Source organism: Cervus canadensis, chromosome 7, assembly GCF_019320065.1.
Source record: "Cervus canadensis isolate Bull #8, Minnesota chromosome 7, ASM1932006v1, whole genome shotgun sequence".
Lineage (NCBI taxonomy): Eukaryota > Metazoa > Chordata > Mammalia > Artiodactyla > Cervidae > Cervus > Cervus canadensis.
In genome coordinates, this window is record NC_057392.1 from 58,583,340 (window position 1) to 58,606,989 (window position 23,650).

Below are 23,650 nucleotides of genomic sequence, written 5' to 3' on the forward strand. Positions count from 1 at the left end.
GCGACCTCTGTCCCCCCCACGCCCGCCTCCCAGGCACCTAGACCTCCCTTCCCTCTGGCCTCACCCATTCCCGTTCCCTCCCCACCCCCGCACTAGCCGAAGGCCAGGTGGCTCCAAGTGCACCTCCCTGGGGGTGCTTCTGGGGGACCCGCAAAGAAAGGAAGGAGAAAGGAGGGGGATGACAGAGACCGAGGGTCCTAGTTCCAAGCAACCGCCGCTTCTGGGCCTAGCTACCCCCTCCGAGTTCCCGCCGGCTTTGTTTTTCATCCCCCAGGAGAGCACAGGGACCTTGCCTGGCCAGTCAGCCGTTGGCCCCTCCAGAGAAGCAAGAGAGGGGACCGCCCCTGAGGGATTCGGCCCGAAATCTGATTTAGACGGCTCGACCGCCCCCTTCCCCAGGCCCTACCGAGCCCTGGCGTGTCCAGCCCCTCCCGACCCGGCGCGCAGAGCCGCAGCCGCGGTCCGGCCCCTCCACGTGCCAGCGGACCCGCCCCCGCCCTGGCCCGGGACGCCCCTCTCAGCCACCGGCCTCCACCGAGTGGGGTCGCGGGCTCGCGCGTCGCCCGCGCCCCCTGCCGCCTCTTCCGAGCCCGGGAGGCGGCCCCTACGCGGACCCCGGCCGGGAAGGGCCGGCTCCCTCGGAGGGGACGGCGGGCGGAGCAGCGCCGAGGGCACCGCCCTCGGCCCGCCCGCCTAGGAGGAGACGCGAGCGGGAGGCTATGCCAGCGGCGCCCGCCCGGGGCCCGCCGCACTCTGCACTCGGCCGCCCCGGCTGCGGGGACGGGACGGCTGTGGGCGCGGGCTCCGCGGGCCGGGAATCGAGCCGGGCCAGAGCCCAAGCCGCGGCGGGAGGCAGGAGGGCTGTGAGCGGAGATGGCGGCGGCTGCGGCGGGGGCGGCGGCGGAGGAAGGGATGGAGCCGCGGGCGCTGCAGTACGAGCAGACCCTGGTAAGTGAAGCCAGCAGAGCCCTGAGGAATGTGCTCCCGGACCGCTGCTCCCAGTTACCTGCGGAAGCGACGAGGTCCAGAGGGGCTAACCTAACCTCATCCAGCCCTCTGACCTGGGGAAACTGAGAGCCTGAGGGGCTAAAAGGTGGAAAGCTGCACGCAGGTCTCTGGCTGAGGCTGGGGGCTGCACAGGACAAGGACTTCAGGTGCTTGTCCCAGTTGTCCTCTCTAACCCCCCCAGCAACGTTTTCCTTGCTCCTCCCCTCCACCACCTGGGACCAGGGCTCAGCACCCCACTACCCCTTCCCAGCACTACTCACATCCTTGAACATTCTCTCTCCACTCTATCTCCACCATCCAAAGACGTTCCTTCTGTCTCTACTTTGTGCATGGCACATGCTAGAAAGATGATCAGACCCAAACCCAGCCCTGGCCCTTACCGCTGGAGTGGCTGGCAACCCAGCATGGGTAGGAATCCTTCAGTTGATTCTTTGGGGGAAAAAATGGTTACCTGCTACCCTGGGGGACAGGATCTTTACAGGAGGATGGGTCAAGCAGGAATGGGTGTGGGAACTGGGACCTTTGTCCAGGCTGACTCTGGGTGTCCAGCCCCTACCCACCCCAGGGCCGGCCCTCAACATCATTAGAAGCAGGGGTCCTGGGGATCTGAACTGACTCACAGCCACCACTGTAACTTCAGTGTTTGAGAAACCTTTTGCCTCTGCTTGTGTCACTGGGGTGGGGGACCCAACCTCTAGGGAAGGGAGTGGGCCCTGTAGCTCCTTTTTATCAGTGTGGGCTGGAATTTGCCCAGGAAGGAGGCAGGGAAGGAACTTCTCCAGGAGGAGGGGGCCTGGGGTGTATCTGAGGCAGGGAGGTGCCCAGTTATAAGAAAGAGTGACTGGATGAAACGGGATGACAGGGAGAGGTGGCAGGGTGTGGGTGGAGCAAGGGAAGAGGGGTAATTCTTTGCACAGCCTGGGACGTGTCTGCCAGTCTGCATGGGCCAAGAATGGGGCATTGGTCAGGGTAGCCGGGCACCAGCCACTTCTCCTTCTCCTGGTCTCTGTCTCATCTCTGGAACTGAGTTCTCAGGGTCAGACTCTCTACTGGGCACTCCCTGCTCCAGCCTCCTTCCGATCCCTTTGTCTTTCACACACTCACCTCCCCCTCCTATGCTGTCCGCCTCTTATACTCAACTCTCTCTCCTCCTCCCTTCTTCCCCTCTAGTCTACTTCTTTCTCTTCTGTGCCCCTTCCCAGCCTTTTTTCCCCCGCTTCTTTCTCCTCTCTGGTTCCCTCTCCTCCCTTTCCTGCTCTCTCTCTCTCTCTCTCTCTCTCTGTGTATCTCTATCTTTCCCTCCCTTTACTCCCCCCCACCAAGCCCAACAGGAGCCCTTTGTGTCCCGAAGCTCTGCGGGTGGCAGCCGGAATCTACTCCTCCCCACCCCCCAACACACGCCCAGCTTGGCAGGTCTAGCCACTGCTCGGCCACTCTCCCATCCCATCACCCCAGCATCCACAGTCACAGCCAAGCCATCAGCTTCTGCTGTCCCCTAAACCACCACGGGTCTCAGGGCAGCTCCAGAGTGGGGCTGAGGTCACCAAGTACTCTCTACCCACCCAGAGAGACTTTCCATTCCCAGCTGGGCTGGCAGGCTGGGGTGGGAGTGGAGAATGGGGACAAGGGGATTAGGGTGGGAGGGAGGGGTGCAGCTGAGTCGGTCACAGGCCAGAGGCCCAGCAGGAACGTGATAAGGATTGGGGCCCCGCCTGTTTCTAGGCCCAGCTCAGCTGCCCCCAGTTCCATGAGGCCCTTATTGTTACCCATGTGCCCTTGACCATCCCTTATTCTCTGACCTTCCCTCCTCCCACTTGCACACTGCTTTAGGTTTTTCCATCTTTTCCTTCTCTGGGGCTTTCCCTCCCACTCCTCCTCTTTTGCTCCCCGCCTCCCCAGGCTTGTGAGAAGAGGACCGATTATTCCGCCACCCCCAGAGCTGTGTCCCTGTACCTTGGCTGTCCCCATCACTCTAGCCAGAACAGCCCCCACAATCTGCACTGTGCATTGTTCCCACACCCCAAGCCAAAGTGGGAAACATGGGTTAAAAAGGGGTACATAATGTGGGGGCTGGGAGAAGGGCAGTTGAGGCCCCAGGAGCCCTCCCTGCCTCCCCACTCTGCCCATGTCTAACCTCCATTTCCCCTATTGCTCAGATGTATGGGCGTTATACTCAGGACCTTGGGGCCTTTGCCAAAGAGGAAGCTGCTCGGATCCGCCTGGGAGGGCCCGAACCCTGGCGGGGTCCACCTTCCCCTCGGGCTCCACCAGAACTCCTGGAATATGGACAGAGCCGTTGTGCCCGATGCCGCAGTGAGACCTGGGTTGGGGCAGGGGACTTGGCTGAGCTGTGCTGAGGGGGACAGAGGCTGCTCGAGCTGCCCGGGAGGGGAGGGGCGGGGGTGGACAGGGATAGGTATGCTTTGGTGCCAGCGTCCCTTTCTTCCCTCGCCTGCTCCCAGTCTGTACCGTACACTGCCATAAGTTCCTAGTGTCCAGGGTTGGTGAAGACTGGATCTTCCTAGTCCTGCTGGGGCTCCTCATGGCCCTGGTCAGCTGGGCCATGGACTACGCCATCGCTGCCTGTCTGCAGGGTGAGGACAAGGGCTGGTGGGGAAGGGCGGGGGAGAACAAGCCTGCTTCCTCCATGCCGCACTTGTCCACTGACCACTTCCCCTGGCCGTCCTGACCGCCCTGTCTTCAGGCGTAATCACTGCCACTCCCATAGGCCACAACTTCTTGCCACCCTGTTCAGCTGACCCTATCACCTACAGTGATCTTTGTCTCAGTGAATGCTCTCTAACCCCTGCCCTATCCCTTGTTACCCTGGCTCTGTGTAGTACTCCCTGGGACAGCTGGTCACACAACTGTGTCCAGCAGCCAGGCGGGGACCGGGTGTGCGCACCGGAGCTTCAGTGATATGTCCTCTCTCCACAGCTCAGCAGTGGATGTCCAAGGGCTTGAACACTAACCCGTTACTCCAGTACCTGGCCTGGGTCACCTACCCCGTCGTCCTCATCACTTTCTCTGCCGGATTCACACAGATCCTGGCTCCTCAGGCTGTTGGTACAATAGGAGAGGAAGAGAGGGCGGAGATGGGCCTACTGAAACAGGCACATCCGGTGACTCTTCTGGGATTGTGCACCCCCTGCCCCAGGGTCCGGCATCCCCGAGATGAAGACAATCTTGCGGGGAGTGGTGCTGAAGGAATACCTCACCCTCAAGACCTTCGTAGCTAAGGTCATCGGGCTGACTTGTGCCCTCGGCAGTGGGATGCCCCTTGGCAAAGAGGTCAGTGCAGATTGGGGAATGAAGGAGTCCCTCCCAGGGGAGGACGAAGCTGGGCCAACATCAGGGTGTGCCCCAGCCCCACTCACCACCTGCCTCTACCTCCCAGGGCCCTTTTGTGCATATCGCAAGCATGTGTGCCGCCCTTCTCAGCAAGTTCCTCTCGCTGTTTGGGGGCATCTACGAGGTAAGGGGGACATTGCGGGAAGGTATAGGGGTGGGGTGGACTGCTGAGCCCACGCTAATGCCGACTCCCCTTCCCACCACTCTTCGCCAGAATGAATCCCGGAACACAGAGATGCTGGCCGCCGCCTGTGCTGTGGGGGTGGGCTGCTGCTTTGCGGCTCCCATTGGAGGTGGGCAGAGAGGGTCAGCCCCAGCCCAGCCCTTGGGTCAGAGACCATGGGACCCAGGCCTCAAGGGGCGCTCTCCCTGCCCCCACCCCCCGCAGGTGTGCTATTCAGCATCGAGGTCACCTCCACCTTCTTTGCCGTGCGCAACTACTGGCGGGGCTTCTTTGCTGCCACCTTCAGTGCCTTCATCTTCCGGGTCTTGGCCGTCTGGAACCGTGATGAAGGTGGGGGAACCTGGCTCAGGAGGCGAGCCCTGAAATGGTGCAGATGAGGTGGGGCCCTCCAAGGCTACACCCACCTCCCTCTGCTGCTCTGCTTCCCTTCAGAGACCATCACAGCTCTGTTCAAAACCCGGTTCCGGCTTGACTTCCCGTTCGATCTCCAGGAGCTGCCAGCCTTTGCTGTTATTGGGTGAGGAGCTGAGGGAGCTGAGGTGTGGGAAAGGAGGAGGTGAGAGAAGGAAGACCTCCTTTTACGCGGGTGTTTCTACTCTCTCCAGTATCGCCAGTGGTTTTGGGGGAGCACTGTTTGTCTACCTGAACCGGAAGATTGTCCAGGTGATGCGAAAGCAGAAGACCATCAACCGTTTCCTCATGAAGAAGTGAGTTGATTCTTCTTTGGGTTGTATAAAGGTCATTCCCTTGGTGAGGAGGGGAGGCGTGGTAACAAGTGAGATGGCAAATAGTGGCCGAGTCAAAAATGGGCAGTCCCTGGAGGAAATTGTCCAATGGTGTTTTCCAGACTGAACATTTTGACTTTTATTTAAATTACTTGAAAATTGCCACTTTTGAATTTTTAGTCAGTTGCAGAGGGCATTTTGGATCAAAGACTAAGGCTTCCTGTAGGCCCTTGAGTTGGCCCAGATAACAGTGCCCCCTGAAGAACGTTTGAGTCTTAGTTCTTCCTCCTGCTCTCACAGTTGAGACCCCAAGGACTAGGAGCTGGGAGGCTTGAGACGTGATTTCTCTTGGGACTGATACGCTTCAGGGAAAGGGCAACCTGCTCCCTTGGCACCTTCAGTCAGCTTCATGAGTAACTCTAGCTTTCCCCAACAACACCTTCACTCTTAAGTCACCACAGAGAGACAGAAGCAGAAGCTTGAGGGTAAGGGGAGGAGTCACAGCTTTAGAGGTGCCCACAGAGGGCTGGGGGGATGGATTCTCTGCTGCTGCTACTTAAGGAGTGAGGAGCTGAAAGAAAGACATCAGATGGCCTGGATGGCCATCACCTCAGGGCCATCGTGTCATGAGCGGCAAAGAGGGCTTTTTCTCAGAACTGTGTGCTTTTATGTAAGAGCCAAGGCTCTGCTGTGACCTTAGCTGTAAGGTATGTGAGGGCACCCAAGCCTATCACCAGCCTGAGGTTGGTATTTGATGCTGTGAAACCTACATCTCTTAGACGCCTGCTCTTCCCGGCTCTGGTGACTCTGCTCATCTCTACTCTGACCTTCCCCCCTGGCTTTGGACAGTTCATGGCCGGAGAGGTAACCCCAGGCAGAACAGGAATATGTACCTTTTCTTGGGATATATCCCTTCGAAAACCAATAGCCCTTGCTTGCCTATGGGCCCCTTCCCTTTCCATTCTATCTGTCCCCCCAGACTGAGGCACCCTGTTCACCTACAGCTGTCACAGAAAGAGACATTGGTCACCCTGTTTGACAACCGGACGTGGGTCCGCCAGGGTCTGATGGAGGAACTAGAGCCACCTGGAACCTCACAGGCCTGGAACCCGCCACGGGCCAACGTCTTCCTCACCCTGGTCATCTTCATTCTCATGAAGGTGGGGCTCCTTACATATGTATAGCCAGCACAGGTTTACTAGGTGTCAGGCACTGCTCTAAGCACTTTCCATATATTAACCCCTTTAAGCCTCACAGCAATGCTATGAGAAAGGTAATAGTAGTACCCTTGTGTTAAAGGTGGAAAGTCGAGGCACAAAGAGGTTAAAAGTATTGGCCCAAAGTCACATAGCTAGATAGCAAAGTGAGGAGCTGAACCCAAGCCAACTGGTTCCAAAGTCCTCCTTTTCCTCACCTCTGGGGGATTTTGAGATAACTGGGACATTTGTGCCTGACTGATAAGCAAGGTAGGCTTCTGGGGTGGAGCTGGGGGCTGCCTGGGGTCAGGTGGTGCCTCTACCAGTTTGAACGACTTCCTGCCTGCAGTTCTGGATGTCTGCACTGGCTACCACCATCCCAGTGCCCTGTGGGGCCTTCATGCCGGTGTTTGTCATTGGTGAGTCCTCAGCTGCCTGTTCCAGCCTGCATCCTCTGGCCACCCCTTGGTCATCCCGTCTCTGCCTGGGAGCGGGTTTTGGTCCAGCCCCAGCCCCAACCCCCACCCCTGCAGGGTAGTCCCCTGCACTGAATGACCCACCGGCCCCTTCCCCCACCCTCTGACCCTCTCTCTTCCTAGTGTCCCTGCCCTCCCCCTCCACTACCTGTTTCTCTTCCCACCCCCCTCCCTGAAGGAGCAGCATTTGGGCGTCTGGTGGGCGAAAGCATGGCTGCTTGGTTCCCTGATGGGATTCACACAGACAGCAGCACTTACAGGATTGTGCCTGGAGGCTATGCAGTCGTAGGTGAGTACTCCAGGTCTCTATTCATCTTGGAAAACCCCTGTGACTGGGCCATAGGGCCTGAGGCTCTGGTGCCCCCTGCTGGCAGAAACCCTCAGATGCACAGGCCCACTCCCCAGGATTGCACAGGGCAGCCCTGAGGGTCCTGCCCAGAGTTGGGGGGGGGGGGGTGGGGAGTCATCTGGGGCCTGGGCACCCTGAGGAGACTGAAGGTGGCTGTCCCCAGGGGCGGCTGCGCTGGCAGGAGCAGTGACGCACACTGTGTCCACGGCCGTGATCGTGTTCGAGCTCACAGGCCAGATCGCCCACATCCTGCCTGTTATGATCGCCGTCATTCTGGCCAATGCCGTTGCCCAGAGCCTACAGCCCTCACTCTATGACAGCATCATCCGAATCAAGAAGCTGCCCTACCTGCCTGAGCTGGGCTGGGGCCGCCACCAGTACGGAGGGCTGGGTGACAAGGGGGTTGGGGGTGAGGGGCAGGAGGTATCCTAGGACTCCATCACACACACCTCCAGCAAGTAAGGCTGGGAGACCAGTCACCCTGCTGCCTCCTGGCCAAAACTGCCCTTGTCCACTCCATGGGGATCTATGGCTGACCCACCTGATCAGAACGAGGGCAGAGGGTGCTCCTGGGTCCTCCACCCTTGTCCCCATAAGCCCTGGGGCCTTCCCCGTAGCCCTGGGATGGTAGTACTCCTGGCTGCCCTCCCCATACTGACCACAAAGAGAGTGCCTCTCTCGGCCCTCAGGCAGTACCGGGTGCGAGTGGAGGACATCATGGTGCGGGACGTTCCCCACGTGGCACTCAGCTGCACCTTCCGGGACCTGCGGCTGGCACTGCACAGGACCAAGGGCCGCATGCTGGCCCTAGTAGAGTCCCCTGGTGAGCCAGGAGGGGGGCCCACCAGGAATGAAGGTTATCTCCCAGCTCAGGAAGGGGGAGGGGTGGGAGCTCAGGACCAGCCTCCTTGGTTCCAAAGGCAGTAGTAAGCCAGCAAACCCGGCCGGGATTTCCCTTGGGTATGTGGCCTGTATCCAAGGTCCCCCACTGGGTGCAAGAGAAGGCAAGTGGGTAGGAGGGCCTCTCCCCGGCTCCTGAGTCTTCCCACCTGTTCTCTCCAGAGTCCATGATCCTCCTGGGGTCCATCGAGCGTTCACAAGTGGTGTCATTGCTGGGGGCACAGCTGAGCCCAGCCCGCCGGCGGCGGTACATGCAAGAGCGACGAGCTGCCCAGACCTCTTCACCCTCTGATCAAGAGAGTCCCCCCAGCCCTGAGACCTCCGTCCGCTTCCAGGTAAGGGGGAAGGCGTCATGGCAGGGCCACCCAGACTTTGTAAATGCCATCGTGTAGACTATATGAGAGGGTGGTGACACAGAGGTGGTCAGGAACCACAGGCTCCCCAACCCCTTCCTGCCTATGCAGGTGAACACAGAGGACCAGGGCTTCCCTGCAGCCCGGGGCGAGACTCACAAGCCCCTGAAACCCGCTCTCAAGAGGAGCCCCAGCAACACTGTGAATGTCAAGGAGAGCCCCACAGGTGAGCCCACCGGCTAGCAGGACAGAGCCAGAGACCGGCCCCGGAGACCCACGAGGTCCCTGCCCAGATGCACCAGGAATAGCAGCAGGACGCCTCTCCCCTGCCCTCACCTCTCCTGGTCCTCTCCAGCAAAGATGGCACTGCCCTCAGGGCCTTGTGTTTGGGAACACAGGGAACATGGAGCAGGCTGGCATCGCCCTCAGAAGCCTCTTCTGTGGCAGTCCACCCCCCGAGCCCACCTCAGAGGTGAGTGGTCAGAGCCTCTCCATCTGGCGCTCTCTCTCCATCTCTCTCTGACCCTGAGACCACCTCTCTGTTAGCCTGCAGTGCCTGCCTCCATCCTCCTGGCCCCTCTGTCCTCCTGGTTGTCAGCAGTCCCTGCGGTGTGCCCTTCCTCCCATCCCCACCACTTTCCCTCACCTCCCTCCTCCCTATAACATCAACTCCTCTTCTTTCTGGTTTGGCTCTAACAAAGTTGGAGAAGTCGGGGAAATGTGACAAGCGCAAGCCGAAGCGGGTCCGAATTTCCTTGGCGGTAAGTGCTCCCCTTCCTCCTGTGGCTCCTCTGGAGCAGGAGACAGGGAGGGCCAGGCTGTAGGTGGGGCAAGCTTCCCTATGCTGGGGAGGGACACTCCCTTCCCCCAGCCCCCAAGCTGTCAACCTTCCTTCGTCTCTCCTAGAGCGACTCAGACCTGGAAGGCGAGATGACCCCTGAGGAGGTAAGGTGTGACTGGACTCTGGACTCTGTTTCTTCCTGGGTGTGTTCAGTCATCATCTTGGCTGCTGTCCCCGTGGGAGGGACTGTGGGGTAGGAAAAGAGGCAGGCTACTTTCGGGGAGGTGAGAGCAGCTGTCGGCACCTCCCTAACCCTTCTAGTCTTGTCCCCTCAGATTCTGGAGTGGGAAGAGCAGCAACTAGATGAACCTGTCAACTTCAGTGACTGCAAAATTGACCCTGCACCCTTCCAGCTGGTGGAGCGGACCTCTTTGCACAAGGTAGGGCCAGAGGCCTGGGGCTACCTGGGCCTCAGGAGCACAAGGTGGGGATCTAAGTCCTCCTACAAACTTGGACTTAAGCCAGCGAGGGAAAAAGAGACAGCAGAGAGTGGGCTCTGTGCTGACATGTTTTTCAAACACGTCGCTTCAGATGATGGGAGGCCAAGAGCCAGGGCCCCTTATCCCCTTCCTGTCTACAGTAGAGCCAGGCATCATTTTTTCTGTGCTCAGCCTTTCCCGCGGGAACTCTGCACCAAAACAGCAACAAAGACAGGGCTGGTGCTGGGTGGAAGCCAGGAGGCCTCTGACCTTCTAGGGTCAGAGTGAGGCAGGAGGCTGCCAGCGCCTGAGGAGGCTGATACACTCAAAAAGGGAAAAAAATGGGTGAGAAACAGGCAGGAGACGAGAATCTAATAAACAAGTGAACAAAGATCCAAGTAGGACTGGGGACACTGCAGAGAAGAGATAAACAAAGATGAGAAGTGCCTAGCAGGGGGCTTGGAATGTCAGACCCCAGAAAGTCTGACTTAATGTAGGCCAAAGGAAAACTGGCAGGGACACAGGAAGATAGCTAAGCAGAAGGGCAAAACAGCCTGCAGAAAACCAGAGTGCAGACAGGTTGCTGATGGGTGAGGCTGATGCTCGTGGAGGGCAGGGGTTCTCTTTGCAGGACTGCCTCAGGCTCCCCAGGGCAAAGTGGCCAGTATCACTGGGAGTCTTCCAGCCTCTCAGGGAAGGAAGGGAGCACAGGTATACCCAGCAGGCTGCTCAGGCAGACACCAGGAGAGTTTAGCTAAATTGTTGACAGATTTAACGTGCAAGCCTCTGAGGCACGAGGGATGAGAAGGAACACTCTCAACGTCTGCAGCTTGGGCAGCTAGCTTAGACACCAGCTTTTCCCAAGAGCTAGCCTAGCCAGCCAGCCAGACAAGGAGGGCAGGAAGAACAAGGGACAAAAACAAAAAAGCAAAAGGTAATAAAGGAATTTATAAGCCTTTGGGTAAAGACCCCAGATCAAAATTGCCATGCAACTGCAAGAAAAAAAGAAGATAGGCCTGTGAATAATACATCTGGCTTTTATTAAAGCCTTTCTTCCTAAAACCTCTAAAGCTTTTCCATCATCTTACTTAATCCTCAAACATCACACGATTGATAATGACATTTTTTAGTGCCAGCTACGTGCCAGGCAGTGGGCTAAGTTCTTCACATGTTTAATTTTAATCTTCACAACCACCCTGTAAGATGGATATTGTGATATTCTAGTTTTTATGAGGACATTGAAATTCAGACAGGTTAACCAGTTTGTTACACAACTAGTGGAGAAGGGAATGGCAGCCCACTCCAGTATTCTTTCCTGGAGAATCCCAGGGACAGAGGAGCCTGGTGGGCTGCCATCTGTGGGGTCGCACAGAGTTGGACACGACCGACGTGACTTAGCAGCAGCAGCAGTGGCACACACCTAGTAAGTAGCAGAACTAGGCCTGGAATCTAAAAGCCTGTGGATTTAACCATATTTATACATGGGGAAACTGAGGCAGTGAGGAGGTCACTTGCCCAAGTCAGTATAGCAGTCAGGCCCAAGGGCCAGATTTTCCAGCCCTACTCCCAGGATTCTTTCAGAAGGCAACACTGTCCCTCTCCCTGTCAGTTCACTGTTCCTAAGTCTAAGACGTACAGGCCTTCTAGTGAGCTCCCTGGTGTCTAATTAAATTAAAATGAAAAGGAACAAGTAGATGTTTGTTACAAACTTAAAAATCTGAGGAAGAAAAGAAGCCTTTGAGGAACCAACCAACAAAAGTACAAAGAACTAAAAGCAATAAGAACATAAAAATGAGAATTCAAACTGTCCTTGTAGGCCTGAGGAATCAGTAAATAGTCCAGTGAAGTGCAGGAAGAGAATATTCAGAAGGGAGAGGAATACATGGGAGACTAGTTAGGAACCTGTGCAAATGGACATCTCATACCAGCGGAGTACCTCATTCATTCAGGGCCATCTGCAGAGCACCAGTGGGTAGAGAGGAGGAGCTAGAGTGTCAACAGGAAGCCAGCAGGCTGAACCTGAATCCTACCATGTGGTAGCCAGCTTTTTAACCCTGTCACATTTCTTAGCCTCTCTGTGCTTCACTTTCCTTATCTATAAAATGGGATCATTGTACCTACATCATAGGGTTTTCTGAGGATTAAAGTTAATAACATGTAAAGCACTTAGATCAGTGCCCAGCACATAGTAAGTATTCAATATCCCTTAGGAATTACTACTGCTGCTTACACTGAGAAGCAACCAACAGGAGACTTTAAAAGATGGTGTCACGAGGGAAGGGTTGAGTGTGACAGAAATGGATGTTCTCAGAAAAGGATGAGTGATCGTGTGAGGATGGGGTGCCTGATGGCATCTGAGGCTGGAAAGACAGGCTGAGGCGGGTTTGGGAAGGGTCTTATGAGCCATTCTGGGGAGCCTGGGGTCTAACTCAAGTTTGGGAAGGCTCTTAGGATGGCAGAGCCAACTTGGGCGGAAAGGAGGCAGAAAGCAGAACCCATTACAATGTGGCAGCCCTATCCTGGTGAGGATGCTAAGGGAGTTTGGGAGAACCACCAGGATGTTCAGAAAGTCAATCAGTAAGGCTTAGTGGGACAAGTGTTTTGCAAATCTAAAAAGCATATAGTCTGCCAGAAGCTCACTCTGATTAGAATTGTGGAGAACTGAAAATCAAGGGGAACTATTTAATAGGATCCTTGGGAGATGAAAGGGATTATTAAACCATAAGAAGGCAAGACTAAAGGATTACTGAAACAGGAAATCTTATAACAATGTTTCCCTCCAAAGTCAGATGATGAAATTAAAGATAACTTGTAGCACACAGGATTCAAGTTAGATAGGAGGAGTAACTTGCTAACTAACCACAGGACAGTTATGACAAGGGCATGGAAGGAGCACAGGAAAGCATATTCTAAAACTGAACTTCTAGCTCCCTTTATGATTACTGTCATGCCTCAGATGGATAAAGTTAGGAAAGTCCTGGAATTCCTTTCCTAAAGAATTTAGCAACTGTATAATAAAACATTTTTAAATTGTTAAGATGATTACAATGAGTTCTGAGTAACTGGTACTCTAGAATCTGGGTTATTAGTGGCCATTTTGATTCAAATATTAAGCCAAAAGGCTTACAAGTAAACTCAGAACAGTGCGATAAATGATAGGCCAAAAATTCCAGGAACTGCTGAGTCAGTAGAGTGTTTTTCAAGACATCTGGCCTGAGAAAATCCACTTAGAGCATGAGGGGAACTGCCTGACAATTTCTGAACCCTTGTTGATTACATTAGAAGGCCTGGGGGGAGGGCCCAAAGCAAAAAAAAACATGGGGAGGATGGGTGTGACTGTTGTCCCCCTGGACTGCAAACTACATTTCAAAAGGAGCCGGGATGCTAGCTGGGCTCCAGAAAAGGCAAACTGTATGAGAGATGTAGAGCGCTGCAGGCCAGAATTAGAGGGGTATAGCTGGCCAGCTCCCCAAGGGCCCACGGGAAGCATGTCAGCCACAGAGGTGAGGTAGAGAATTCAGGGCCAGTGCCCCTAGGGGGAGTGGGGTGTGTGTGGAACTTGGGTCCACAACTAATTGGACAGCTGCATAGGACGACAGGGGCTGTGCTTCCTCCTGCATAGTGTGACGAGAAGTTGCCTGGGGCTGCAAGGCTCCTTCTTACTGATGACCTTGAGCAAGTCACTTCAGCTCTGAGCCTCATGCTCCTCGCCTATAGAATGGGTATCATACTTACTTCTCAGGACACTACTGAAATTAAATGCCCATATAGGAAAAACCTAGCCCAGTGCCTGGCCAGTCATCTGATGTTGTATTTCAACAGTTGTTCTCTGTCCTCCTTTCTAACATGGAATAAAGAAGCCTTCCCCTGTCCCCTCCCCCATCAATGTAAGCGATATAAACATTCCCACTATCAAGTTTCTGAGGCTTCGTTACAGAAACGTTCTCATTATTGTTTTTCCTCTGGTAGTCCTATGCCCTTCCCCTCACCATCCATTACACCCCTTCTACTCTGCCCACCGCCACCTTGTTCTGGGTCCCTCTGGCCTGTAATGTACAGCTGTCCCCTCATGCATCAAGTCCACTGTGTTTTCTCCCCACACTGCAGACTCACACCATCTTCTCACTGCTGGGAGTGGACCATGCGTATGTCACCAGTATTGGCAGACTCATTGGAATTGTCACCCTGAAGGAGGTGAGATGATGATGGCCATCAGAGCCACTTCCACAAAGGCTTGGAGGCTTCTCTCTAGCCCACCTGGGGAAGCACTGAGGTGGTGTCTGAGTAGGGAGCCCCGAGTCCACACGTCTGACCCTCTTACCCTTCCAGCTCCGGAAGGCTATCGAGGGCTCTATCACAGCACAGGGCGTGAAAGTCCGGCCGCCCCTCGCCAGCTTCCGTGACAGTGCCACCAGCAGCAGTGACACAGAGACCACCGAGGTGCATGCACTCTGGGGGCCTCGCTCCCGCCATGGCCTCCCTCGGGAGGGCAGCCCTTCTGACAGCGACGACAAGTGCCAGTGATCCCCTCAGGTGTGACCTGGGATGGCAGTGGCCGTGACTATCGGCCCAGATCCTGCGGTCTCCTGTTCTTTCCACCATGGGAACACAGGAGCTCCAGCCTCGCCTCCAGACCTGGGGTGCTAGCTTCTCCCAGCTCATCCTACCTGAAATCTGAGCCGGTTCCCACCTGCAGCAAGTGTTCCCAGAGCAGGAAGGTCAGCACTGGCCTGTCCAGAAGGGGGTGGGTTCGCTTGACCCCTGCTCCCCCTTTGAGAGGGAAGGGGTAGAACTAAGATGGGTTTATACTGGAACCTCCAATGACCAGATGTATATAGAGATTTACAAAGATTTTTATATTAATTTAATAAAACAAATTCTTAAATAGAACAAAATAAACACCTAATGAGCCACTTATATATAGAATGCCTGTGCCCTTCGGCTCTGTTCTTACCTTGGGCCCTCTCACCTGCCAAAGTCTACAAAGCTCCAAATTGAGCGGCCACCCGCAGCCCCCAGAGCTGTAAACTCCAGAGCCCGCTGTCCGTGGAATGCCGGGTCTGCAGAGGCCGCCGCTGCTTGCTCATCCAGACCCCGGCTGAGGCTCAGGCCCCAGGAAGGTAGCTTTGCCCTTTTGTTCAGCCAAGAAAGACACAACCCTCTTTCCTCCCCAAGGAGAGACGCTCCCTCATGACTGTCTTTTGTTGGCACAATTCCGACAGACAACTGCCTGGCCACTCATGTGGCCCCCTTGTGGTCCTCTCTGGAAGAACATCCAGATCACTGCTCCGTGGCAACCAGAGCCATCCCTTCTTCCAACTCCACCCTAAATAGAACTCCTGAGTGAATGGGGCAGCCTTTGGGCTTCGAGCCACCAGGACCCTGCCCACACGTCCTTCAAGTAGCTGGGGAAAGGCCTAGACCCCATCACAGGGGCCAGGAAGAGGGCTGAGGGTACAGGCTTTCATCATTCCATGGCCTCCCAGAGAAGATCCGACTGAAAGAATAGACCGAGACCCCTCTTTAAGAAAAAGAAGATTTAGAGATGATGGAGAGGTGAAGCACAGCACAAGCCCAGCTGGGCAAGGGGCCCTTGGGGGGACAGCTCGATCCAGAGGCTCCAGGAGGCTTGGAGCCAGCCCCCCGGGCAGGGGCAGTTCTGTCAAGCACTGCACGTGGACTTGGAGGTGAGAAGAAAAGCAGAGGAGAGGCAGGAGTAGAGGACGGGAGAGGCGGGGCTCCCTCCTGCTCTACAGCCCAGTCACAGCCACCCCCTTAGGGGTTCACATCACCCGAGGAGGAAATGTGTACGTGGTGTTTTTGATTTAAGAACATGAACATCACTGTCTGCCACAGCTGTAGCCATGCCCCAGGGGCCCCGGGCATCCCCCGGCAAACCCCAGGAGTGGGGGCAGGACATGCGCCCCCAGCCTGGCCCCTCCCTCCTCTGAACACTTTCATGCAAACACACAATGGAGGAGTGAGTGCTCCCAGGAGCCCTCCAGGCTTTGGAGCTCTGCTGGAAGCCTCACCCACGCTGGGGCACGGAGGCTCAGTCCCCAGAAGCAGCCAGGGGACACATGCCACCACCAGGCATGATTTGGGTCACTGTTCCTCTGGCTCCACCTCATCCTCATCTAAGGACACCACCCCAGAAGAAGCTACGTCAGAGGCTTGCCGCTGCCGTTCCCAGCTGCTCGCTGGTGGCAGGCAGAGCGGCTGGCAGTCCTTGCAGGGGGCTGGCTCCTCCTCAGCGGGAGAAAGGCAGGACTCTGTGAGGGGCGAGTTGTAGAGTGAGTCCTGGGCCTCCAGTGGGCCCAGGCTGCGGAAGGCACTTTCCCGGCTGGGGGGCAGTTTGGCGAGGAGCAGCTCATCGCCCAGCAGCTGGGAAGCCAGGCGGGCTGGGGAGCCCAGCAACCCGTCCTCCAGGCTGCAGAGACTAGAGCACAGGGTCTCTGGGGACACGGTCTGCGAGCAGTCGCTCTCAGGTTCCACGGAGCCCTGGCGCACAGGCCGGGAGAATCTGTGGCCGGTGAAGAGGTCCTGGAAGTGGGGCCCCAGGGGCAGTTGCCCAGCCAGGTCTGCAGGGGGAGAGAAAGAAGACAGCCCTGCCAGCCCCATTTCAATTGGCCCACCTAGAAGCCACATCCTCCCGGCTCCCAGCCCCCCAGGAGCTGAGTAACTTGGAGCAAGTTGCTTAACCTCTCAGTGCCTCAGTTTCCTTAATGGTGAACTGGAGGTTATAACTTTATGGGATTTTTGAGAGAACAACAGACTCTGGAACATGGTGAAAATCAATAAATACAGGGATACTGTACATGGCACAGGTGGTTCACTGCACAAGGGGCGCCTGTCCAAGGCGGAATTCAGCCCACAGTCCCCGCCAAGCAACATGCCCTAGCACAGGGCTATGCCCACCAGAAAAAGACATCCCTTTTTCTAACTTCCACAGATTCCACAGGGGCTAGTAGTGGCCTTGGATAAATGTTGGTCATTATCATTATACCAGGGGTCAAAATAGGCCTAGAACTCAAACAAAAACACTTGTGGTTCAGGCATCCTAATCAGTCCCCTTAAGACCACAGTAGCAGTCCCCAATCTGCTCTAATGTACTGCCCACCCTGGAGAGCTTGTTAATTAGCAAGAGGGGATGGGCCGGGTAGAGGCAATCTTCAAAGGCAAAGAGGTGGGGGGTGGTGGCCTATGAGGTTTGAGCCTAGAAGCTACAGAGAAAGTCAGCCATGTGGTAGAGACTGGAAGATGAAAGGAGGGCCTTTGCACAGCTGCACAACCCCTGCAGGGTCCCCTCTGCAAGCCCTGACCCAGGGAAAGATCCACAGGCAGGCCTCGGCTGGAGGGCAAGGATCCCGAGCTGGAGGGCAAGGATCCTGAGCTGGAGCCAGAGGCCCTGTGGGCGGTCCAGGCCCAGCAAGCCTTCCTGTTTGCCTGGGGCCCCAGCCCTGCAGGGAGCTATGCTGCTCCACTGCAGCTCCTCTGAGCTGCTACAGCCAGCCAAAAGGCTGCCTTGAGAGGGCAAGGCAGGACACAGCAGACCCTCAGAGATCAGCTGTACAGAATGCATCGGTGAGGTCTCTGGGCTTTTTGTTTGTTTGTTTGTTTGTTTGAAGGGCTTCCCCGGTGGCTCTGCTGGTAAAGAATCTACCTGCAATGCGGGAGACCTGGGTTCAATCCCTGGAATGGGAAGATCCCCTGGAGAAGGGAAAGGCTACCCACTCTAGTATTCTGGCCTGGAGAATTCCATGGACTGTATAGTCCACAGGGTCGCAAAGAGTCAGACACAACTGAGCGACTTTCACTTGAAGGACTGCGAAGCCCAACTGCAAAGAAGGCTTAGCACCTATGGAAAAGGACTTAGCACTCCCATTTCCAACTGCTGACTGCCCACTCACCAGTGTGGTGAGTCCTTCCCTTGGAATGTCAAGGACTGTCTGGACAGTCTGTCCTTCTCCTCTCCCCTTCTCCAGGCTGAGGACATTTTGGGTCTCCCTTTCCAAAACAAAGGCTGAGCTCTGAACCACAAGGCCTGTCAGGAGGTTCCACCTCTGCTGGCAGCACTGGCATGGGATATCTCTCTCACCTGAGTCAGTTCCCCCAGCAAAGTCTTCATCATAGGATTCATCAGTGGAGTCCTCGCCGTCCACCGAAGACCATGCCCGGAGCTTGGCTTCTGCAATGGCGAATTGCTCAGCCACTCCTGACAGGAAAGACACAGAGTTTGTTTAGCAGAGGTGAGCTAAGATGAGGGCTCAGCTTAGACACAGGAGAGGGAAGACACAGCAGTACAGAAAGACTCCAACCCCCACATCAGGCCCAAGGAGATGAACATAAGCATCCCTATGATAAACCCTTTCAGTACCCACCTGCTGCAAAGCGAGCCTCCTGTTCACCCTCACTGAGGTCCGAATAGGAGGAAAAGGCTGATTCCAGGGCAGCAGGCGAGTCACTTGGCTTGCTCCAACCCTTCCACTCAATGAGGTGAGCCACTCGGCCCTGGGCCATGGCAGTGGGCTTGGTCACGTGGTCCTTCACCACCTGGGAAATACCTGGAAGGGGGTGCAGAATGAGGAAAGCTGGTATGAACACACACCAGGGAGCATCTGGGAAGAGGGGGAGGGGTGATGGTAGTTAAGAGTCCACATGTGTCTTTGGCTGGGAGGAGGGAGCTGGCATTCATTTGAGAAAGAGAGAAAAGAGGGATCCCAGCAAAAGTTCACAGGATACAGTCCCCAAGGGCATGTGCAAAAGGGCAAAGGGGGTGCATACCATGCAGCGAGGATCTGGCCAGCGCAGCAATCTCCTGGATAGTTAGGGCTCTCCGGGACTTGGGCAGCATTGCGATTGTGTCTCCAACATTCACCTTGGGTGACAGCATCAGAGGGTGAGTGCCCCTCTGACAGCAGTGTTCCCCATAGGCCCATACTCCACCCAAGGCATCAAGGGGATATGGGAGCTGGGAAAAGATGCCAGAGCATTGCTGATGTCCCAGTGGCTGCTGCAATATGTCGGAAAGTAAGAGGCCAGGATCTGCAAACTGTGTCCACCCAGGAAACAACACAGACGTGAGCAGGTCCAAGGGAATAGAACTGCAGCTAACCCGCCACATCCTGGCTTGCAGGGAGGGAAGCAGGTTGACAAGTAAATGGAGTGGGGCCTTTGAGAATAGCAAAGGGGGGAGGCCAAATGCATGGCAAATGGGACTTCCTCCAGGTCCTCTCCCCCTTGCCCATCTCAGTCTTCAGATCCCCCATCCTAGCTGTTTCTAGAGCCTATGAGGGCCACAAACTCAGTATGGTCAAAACCAAGCCCAACACCTTCTCCTAATATCTGGCCCTACTATCAGACTTCCTGACTTCGCTCCACCCCACCATTCTCCCATTCCACCTGGCTCCAAACTTCAGCATTACCACCGGCTCTCCCCTAAGCCTGCTTACCCAGATCTGTTATTAACACCTACCGACTCCATCTCCAAACTGCCTTCTATACTACTGTCATCCTTTCTACTCCTACTGCCACAGCCCTTTCTCAAGGGTAAGCCCTCAGTGCCCCCTGCTCAGATTAGCACAACTGGTGGTCCCCCAAGTTCCAATTCCACACTGTTTTCTCAGCCCAGAATGTTGTGTATGTAAGTGTTCCCCACCCCACTTCCCATGACTGGTTCTTCCTCATCTTTAGGGTCTTGGCTGAAATATCACTCTCTCAGAGAGCCTTCCTGGCCACCCTAGCAGTAGTCCAGGCTCCCTCTGTAGTCTATAGCAAGTTGCCATCCTCTATCAACAGATCCTGTGTGTGTCACTATGGTCTGTTTCCTGTGTTTCCTTACTTCTTATTGGTTTTTAGCTCTATGAGGAATTTGGTCTCTCTTGGTCACTGCTGCACCCACCCTGTGTTTAACACAGTGCCTGGTACAGAGTAGCTCTGAAAATACATAGGCTGAAAGAATTAGGCAAAGTATAAAAATAAACAAGTAATTTTCCTGGAGTGCAACTGGTCACAACATGTCCCTACTTAAAATCTTTCCTGGGTTCCTCCAATGCCCAATGAAGTGGAAGCTGCACTTCAGTCAGGCACTGAAGGAATCCATTCTGTGAGGCCCTAGGCTCTTTCCAGGCCTGCTTGGAATCCACCAGTGATTTCCTCTGCCCAGTGAAAGCCCACCTTTCCACCTTCCCTCCAGGCAAAGGAACGCAGCTTTCCCCTGAGCTAAGAATGCCATCCTTGCCTGACAAAATGCCCCCTATCATTTAAGGCCTGATTCTCAAGTGCCACCACCTTCTAATTATGTTTTCAGTCCACAGTTTCTCTGTCTTCTTGTATGCCTGCACCCCCAGCTCAGCAATGTCCTTGCATCTTTCCTGAGGGATTTCGGGGTGGCAAAGCCTCAGTCTGATTCACCTGGGTTCCCACCTCCACCCTACACCTGGCTCAGGGCTCCTTGGCAACCCTGGGAAACGTCTCCCTCAATGAATGAATGAAGTCGGAGGCACACGCCCCATCCCCGGCACTGCTGACCTCTCCTCCAACACGTTCCCACCCCTCAGAAGAGGTACTCCACCTGCCCCTTTGACCTCAGGCCCACCCGTCCCTTCAATACCTGGCTGACAGGGCCCCCAGGGTGGTGCCGGCAGCTTCAGGCCCAGCCTGGGGGGAGGAGCACCTGGTGGGTGTTCCCTGGTTCGCTCTCCAGCCCTCCCATCACTCCCCCCAGCCATCACCATCCTTGCCTGCGCTCGCGCAGCTGCGGCCCAGGCCCAGAGAAAAAGGTGTATGTCTCCCTGGCAACCCATCACCATGCAACAGGGTCTCCCGGGATACGGCCCGGGATGCGCTGACGTCAGGGCCCAAGGCGCAAGCAAGCCCGCCCGCTGGCACAGAGCCGAGCAGAGCAGACCGGCACGCGGGGGCGGCCTTGTGGCCCCGGCGGCCGGATAGCGCCTCCGCTTGCAGGAAAAGAGAGCCAGAAGCAAGGCTGGCTGGCGAAGCGGGGGTGGGGCACCCAGATCCCCTTCACGTGGATGCAGGGGGCCCCCTTCCCCCTACCAACACCAGGGGCCCAGCACCTCTGGCAAGTCCTGGCTGTCCACTGAGGAAGGGCGGGAGGACCGGCTCCAGCCTCGGAGAGTCCGAGCAGATCCCAAAGAAGACAGGGAGAGGCCTCGAGGAAGTTCAATCCACTCCACAGCCCACGCGGGGTCCGAGGCCACTGAGGGGTGGGGGAAAGGCTTTCAGCTGGGCTCCTACTTCTGCCAAGAACCCCATTTTCATCTGGTGTTGCCCTTATCATTTCTCCATCCCCCAGTCCCAAGAACCTACCACCTGGTGCTCTCCACAAGCCTGAAAGCCCCTATCCTCAACAGCCTTGACCTTCAGGCCTCCGGGGCCATTTTGTGGCAGACACTCCCCACCATCTTCCTCAAGATATATTCTGCCATCAAAACCCTAGGTATGAAACCTAAACTTTGATAAATTCCGAACCTTCTCAGGTTTCTCAACCTACCCATTCCTCTTGGAAAGCACACCACATTCTTCCACCAACATCACCCCCTCTCCCCACCACCAGCTCAGACCCTCTACAAGCTTGCTATGGTTCTTTCCTCTGGCTAGCCTCAGCTTATGCGCAGCTCTTTACTCTTCTTTTCTGACAAACCTGTGATTTTCTTCTGACTTTCGTCCCCCTAAGGCTTTTTCCTGATGCCCTGTCTGGCCCCAGCCTGTCTGTTCCTATCTCAGCCTGGTTCCCAACATCTAACCAGAGTAATTTTCCTCTTGCCGCCTGAGCATCCTACTCCTCAGCTTCCCATCACCTCCCAAATCACATCTATGTCCCTGGCCTCACCTCTTCGACTTGTCTGACAAGTCCATCGTCCTCCAGGCCCTTCACGCTGCCACAGAAACATTTTGCCCAGCACAGAAATCATAGGCATGCTGGCTGTGTTGATGCGGAGAACCAAAAGCCCAGAACCGCTCCAGGCTCAGCTCCCAGTTCTATTCCTATTTTGGCTCCGGATGCTGAGCCAGTCCCCTCCCCACTTGGAACCTGTGCCTAGTCACAGAAGGAGAACACTTCTGCCTCATGGCTTTGAGGAGGTGGGAGTGCCTGGGCCCAGCTGAGCTCTCTGGAGCTCAGGAGCTGAGGCCCATCCCCTAGACAGTGCCAACAGGCAATTGTACATCACAACTGACCTTTAGCTGGAGCAGCGGTCTCTGTCCCTGAGCCTCAGCCAGCTGGTGGTCCCCAGAAACGCTACCAACCGGAAGGAAGACACAAGGTTACAGGCCATCCCTGGCCCCCAGCTGGTGCCTAATCAGGGCTCTCGAGGCCAGTCAGGAGGTCAGCCAAACTCTCCTGACTACAGGAGGGAATGACTTCCTGAACTCCCAAGCTTTAGCAGGGCCAGAGGGATCAGAGCAGCCTGCTGCTTCTCAGCTTCAAAAGTCATGAGATTAATCTAAGACTACAAATCCTAGAATTCCTCATGGGAACCCCAGTCAAATACATATCTCAGCTAGAGTCTTAGCCCCAAAGAACCTCAAGTAACACCCACACTAAGGCCTCTGTGCCTGACCGCCTGCCCTAAAAGCCCAGGACTCATTCCAAAGACAGCCTTACACACGTCACAAGTTCCTGCCTGGCTTTAGGCCTGGGGAAATCCATGACACGGGAGTAAAGTAGGCTGACCTACCTCAGACACTAAACTAAGGCCAGGCCCCAGTGTGCACCGCAATCTATGGGAACCAAGGCTCAGGCAGTGGTCAGCAGTTGTGGAAAGGATGCCCGGACAGCCTCCCTCTGGGCTCCTGTTTCCCTCCACAGGGCAGAGTGAGTTCTGTTTTTGTTGGGAGTGGGGCCAGGGGACTAAAACAGTTTTTTACAGATGAGAGGTGATCAGGTGCTCACAGGTGCCCCCAAATGGGGCTGCAGTCCCCTTCATCAACCTGCGGACTCTGAAGGGGGTAATAAGTTTGGTCGAAAACTCCATGGTAGGATGCTTGACCAGCGTCTGCAGGCTACCTCCTGAAGGGGGTTGGGACACAGCTAGGAGAAGACAGGTTCCCAGCATAGGGCCACTCCCAGGACAGTGAGAGGTGTAGGCAGAGGGGGAGGTGACTGTGAGTGGGCATGCAAGGTCAGTCGCCACGGGCTGGAAGGGGTTGAGCAGCCCTTCTCTAGGCTGTGCGCCTCCCGCCACCCTCAGCGGTGGGGATGCAAGCGGAAAGACCACGAGTCCACCCTGCAGAGCCCAGAGGCAGTAGCAGGCCTTAGGAGTGAGCCTGAGTCGGTTTACCCCCCTTCCGGCTCGGCCCGCTCCCTCCTCTTGCCGGGCCCGCCCTCCCAGTGCAGGCTCCTCCCTCTCCCAACACCGGCCCCCTCCTCAAGGCCCCCACCCCCTCGCGGCGGCCCGCGCACCGGGTAGCCTCAGCCCGATTCCCCAACCCGGGCCCGGTCTCCGCCTCTTACCCTGACTCGCCGGGCTCCGGGAGCCGATACAGCCCATGACCGGGCACCCAGCCACGCTAGCCCGCACTCGGGGTCCGGGCCATCGCCCCGCAGAGGGTCGGGCCGCGGCCGCCACCGGGGAGGGGAGAGCCCGTTGAGAAGGGAGGGGGGTGGGCGCCGCGCGTCCGCCAACGCTCCCGGGAGAGGGAACGGGGCTGGTGACGTAAGCTCGGGGGCGTGGCCACCGCGTCACCACCCAAGGCGGGCGGGGCTAAGCCTACGTCACAGCCACGCAGAGGTGGCCTGGGGCCGAGTCAGAAAAGGTTCGTCCTGTGCGCCCAGACCCAAGACACCAAGAGTAGGGAGCGGCGAGACGGGTCTCGCTCACTCAC

The 23,650-nt window shown here is 56.2% G+C and overlaps 2 protein-coding genes across 5 annotated transcripts; one reads left to right on the forward strand and one right to left on the reverse strand.

Moving 5' to 3' along the window:
- The first annotated feature begins 740 nt into the window (after window positions 1-740).
- CLCN2 (chloride voltage-gated channel 2) lies at window positions 741-14,728 on the forward strand. Of its 2 annotated transcripts, none has more exons than XM_043473531.1 (24): window positions 741-948; window positions 3,165-3,321; window positions 3,471-3,602; window positions 3,946-4,074; window positions 4,166-4,299; window positions 4,406-4,483; window positions 4,574-4,652; window positions 4,748-4,873; window positions 4,976-5,060; window positions 5,149-5,250; window positions 6,048-6,132; window positions 6,273-6,428; window positions 6,814-6,883; window positions 7,119-7,229; window positions 7,453-7,666; window positions 7,979-8,112; window positions 8,352-8,524; window positions 8,654-8,768; window positions 8,941-9,014; window positions 9,232-9,303; window positions 9,449-9,487; window positions 9,659-9,763; window positions 13,910-13,996; window positions 14,132-14,728. In XM_043473531.1, the coding sequence occupies exons 1-24, from the start codon at window positions 874-876 to the stop codon at window positions 14,324-14,326; spliced, it is 2,727 nt and encodes a 908-aa protein (XP_043329466.1). In that variant the 5' UTR covers window positions 741-873; the 3' UTR covers window positions 14,327-14,728. The 2 variants fall into 2 exon arrangements, with proteins under 2 accessions (XP_043329466.1, XP_043329468.1); XM_043473533.1 differs by having other exon boundaries at window positions 9,244-9,303.
- Window positions 14,638-23,490, reverse strand: FAM131A (family with sequence similarity 131 member A). Of its 3 annotated transcripts, XM_043473534.1 has the most exons (7): window positions 23,280-23,490; window positions 21,657-22,064; window positions 20,881-21,023; window positions 18,587-18,680; window positions 18,184-18,366; window positions 17,901-18,017; window positions 14,638-16,383 (listed from the first exon to the last, which is right to left on the reverse strand). In XM_043473534.1, exons 2-7 carry the CDS (start codon window positions 21,742-21,744, stop codon window positions 15,908-15,910), a joined length of 1,101 nt encoding a protein of 366 aa, XP_043329469.1. In that variant the 5' UTR covers window positions 21,745-22,064; window positions 23,280-23,490; the 3' UTR covers window positions 14,638-15,907. The 3 variants fall into 3 exon arrangements, with proteins under 3 accessions (XP_043329469.1, XP_043329470.1, XP_043329471.1); XM_043473535.1 differs by lacking the exon at window positions 21,657-22,064 and having other exon boundaries at window positions 23,280-23,487; XM_043473536.1 differs by lacking the exons at window positions 20,881-21,023; window positions 21,657-22,064 and having other exon boundaries at window positions 23,280-23,487.
- Window positions 23,491-23,650: the final 160 nt, after the last annotated feature.

Bases quoted from the DNA above. Each gene is read 5' to 3' on its own strand.
- FAM131A (XM_043473534.1), bottom strand. From the start codon at position 21,744: ATGCCTATGATTTCTGTGCTGGGCAAAATGTTTCTGTGGCAGCGTGAA. The intron at 21,024-21,656 runs GTGAGGCCAGGG...CCCACCCCTCAG, and splicing joins TTGTCAGACAAGTCGAAGAG to TGGCCTCGGACCCCGCGTGG. The intron at 18,367-18,586 runs GTATGCACCCCC...ACCCCCTTCCAG, and splicing joins GGCCAGATCCTCGCTGCATG to GTATTTCCCAGGTGGTGAAG.
- CLCN2 (XM_043473531.1), top strand. From the start codon at position 874: ATGGCGGCGGCTGCGGCGGGGGCGGCGGCGGAGGAAGGGATGGAGCCG. The intron at 6,133-6,272 runs GTAACCCCAGGC...GTTCACCTACAG, and splicing joins GACAGTTCATGGCCGGAGAG to CTGTCACAGAAAGAGACATT. The intron at 13,997-14,131 runs GTGAGATGATGA...TTACCCTTCCAG, and splicing joins GAATTGTCACCCTGAAGGAG to CTCCGGAAGGCTATCGAGGG.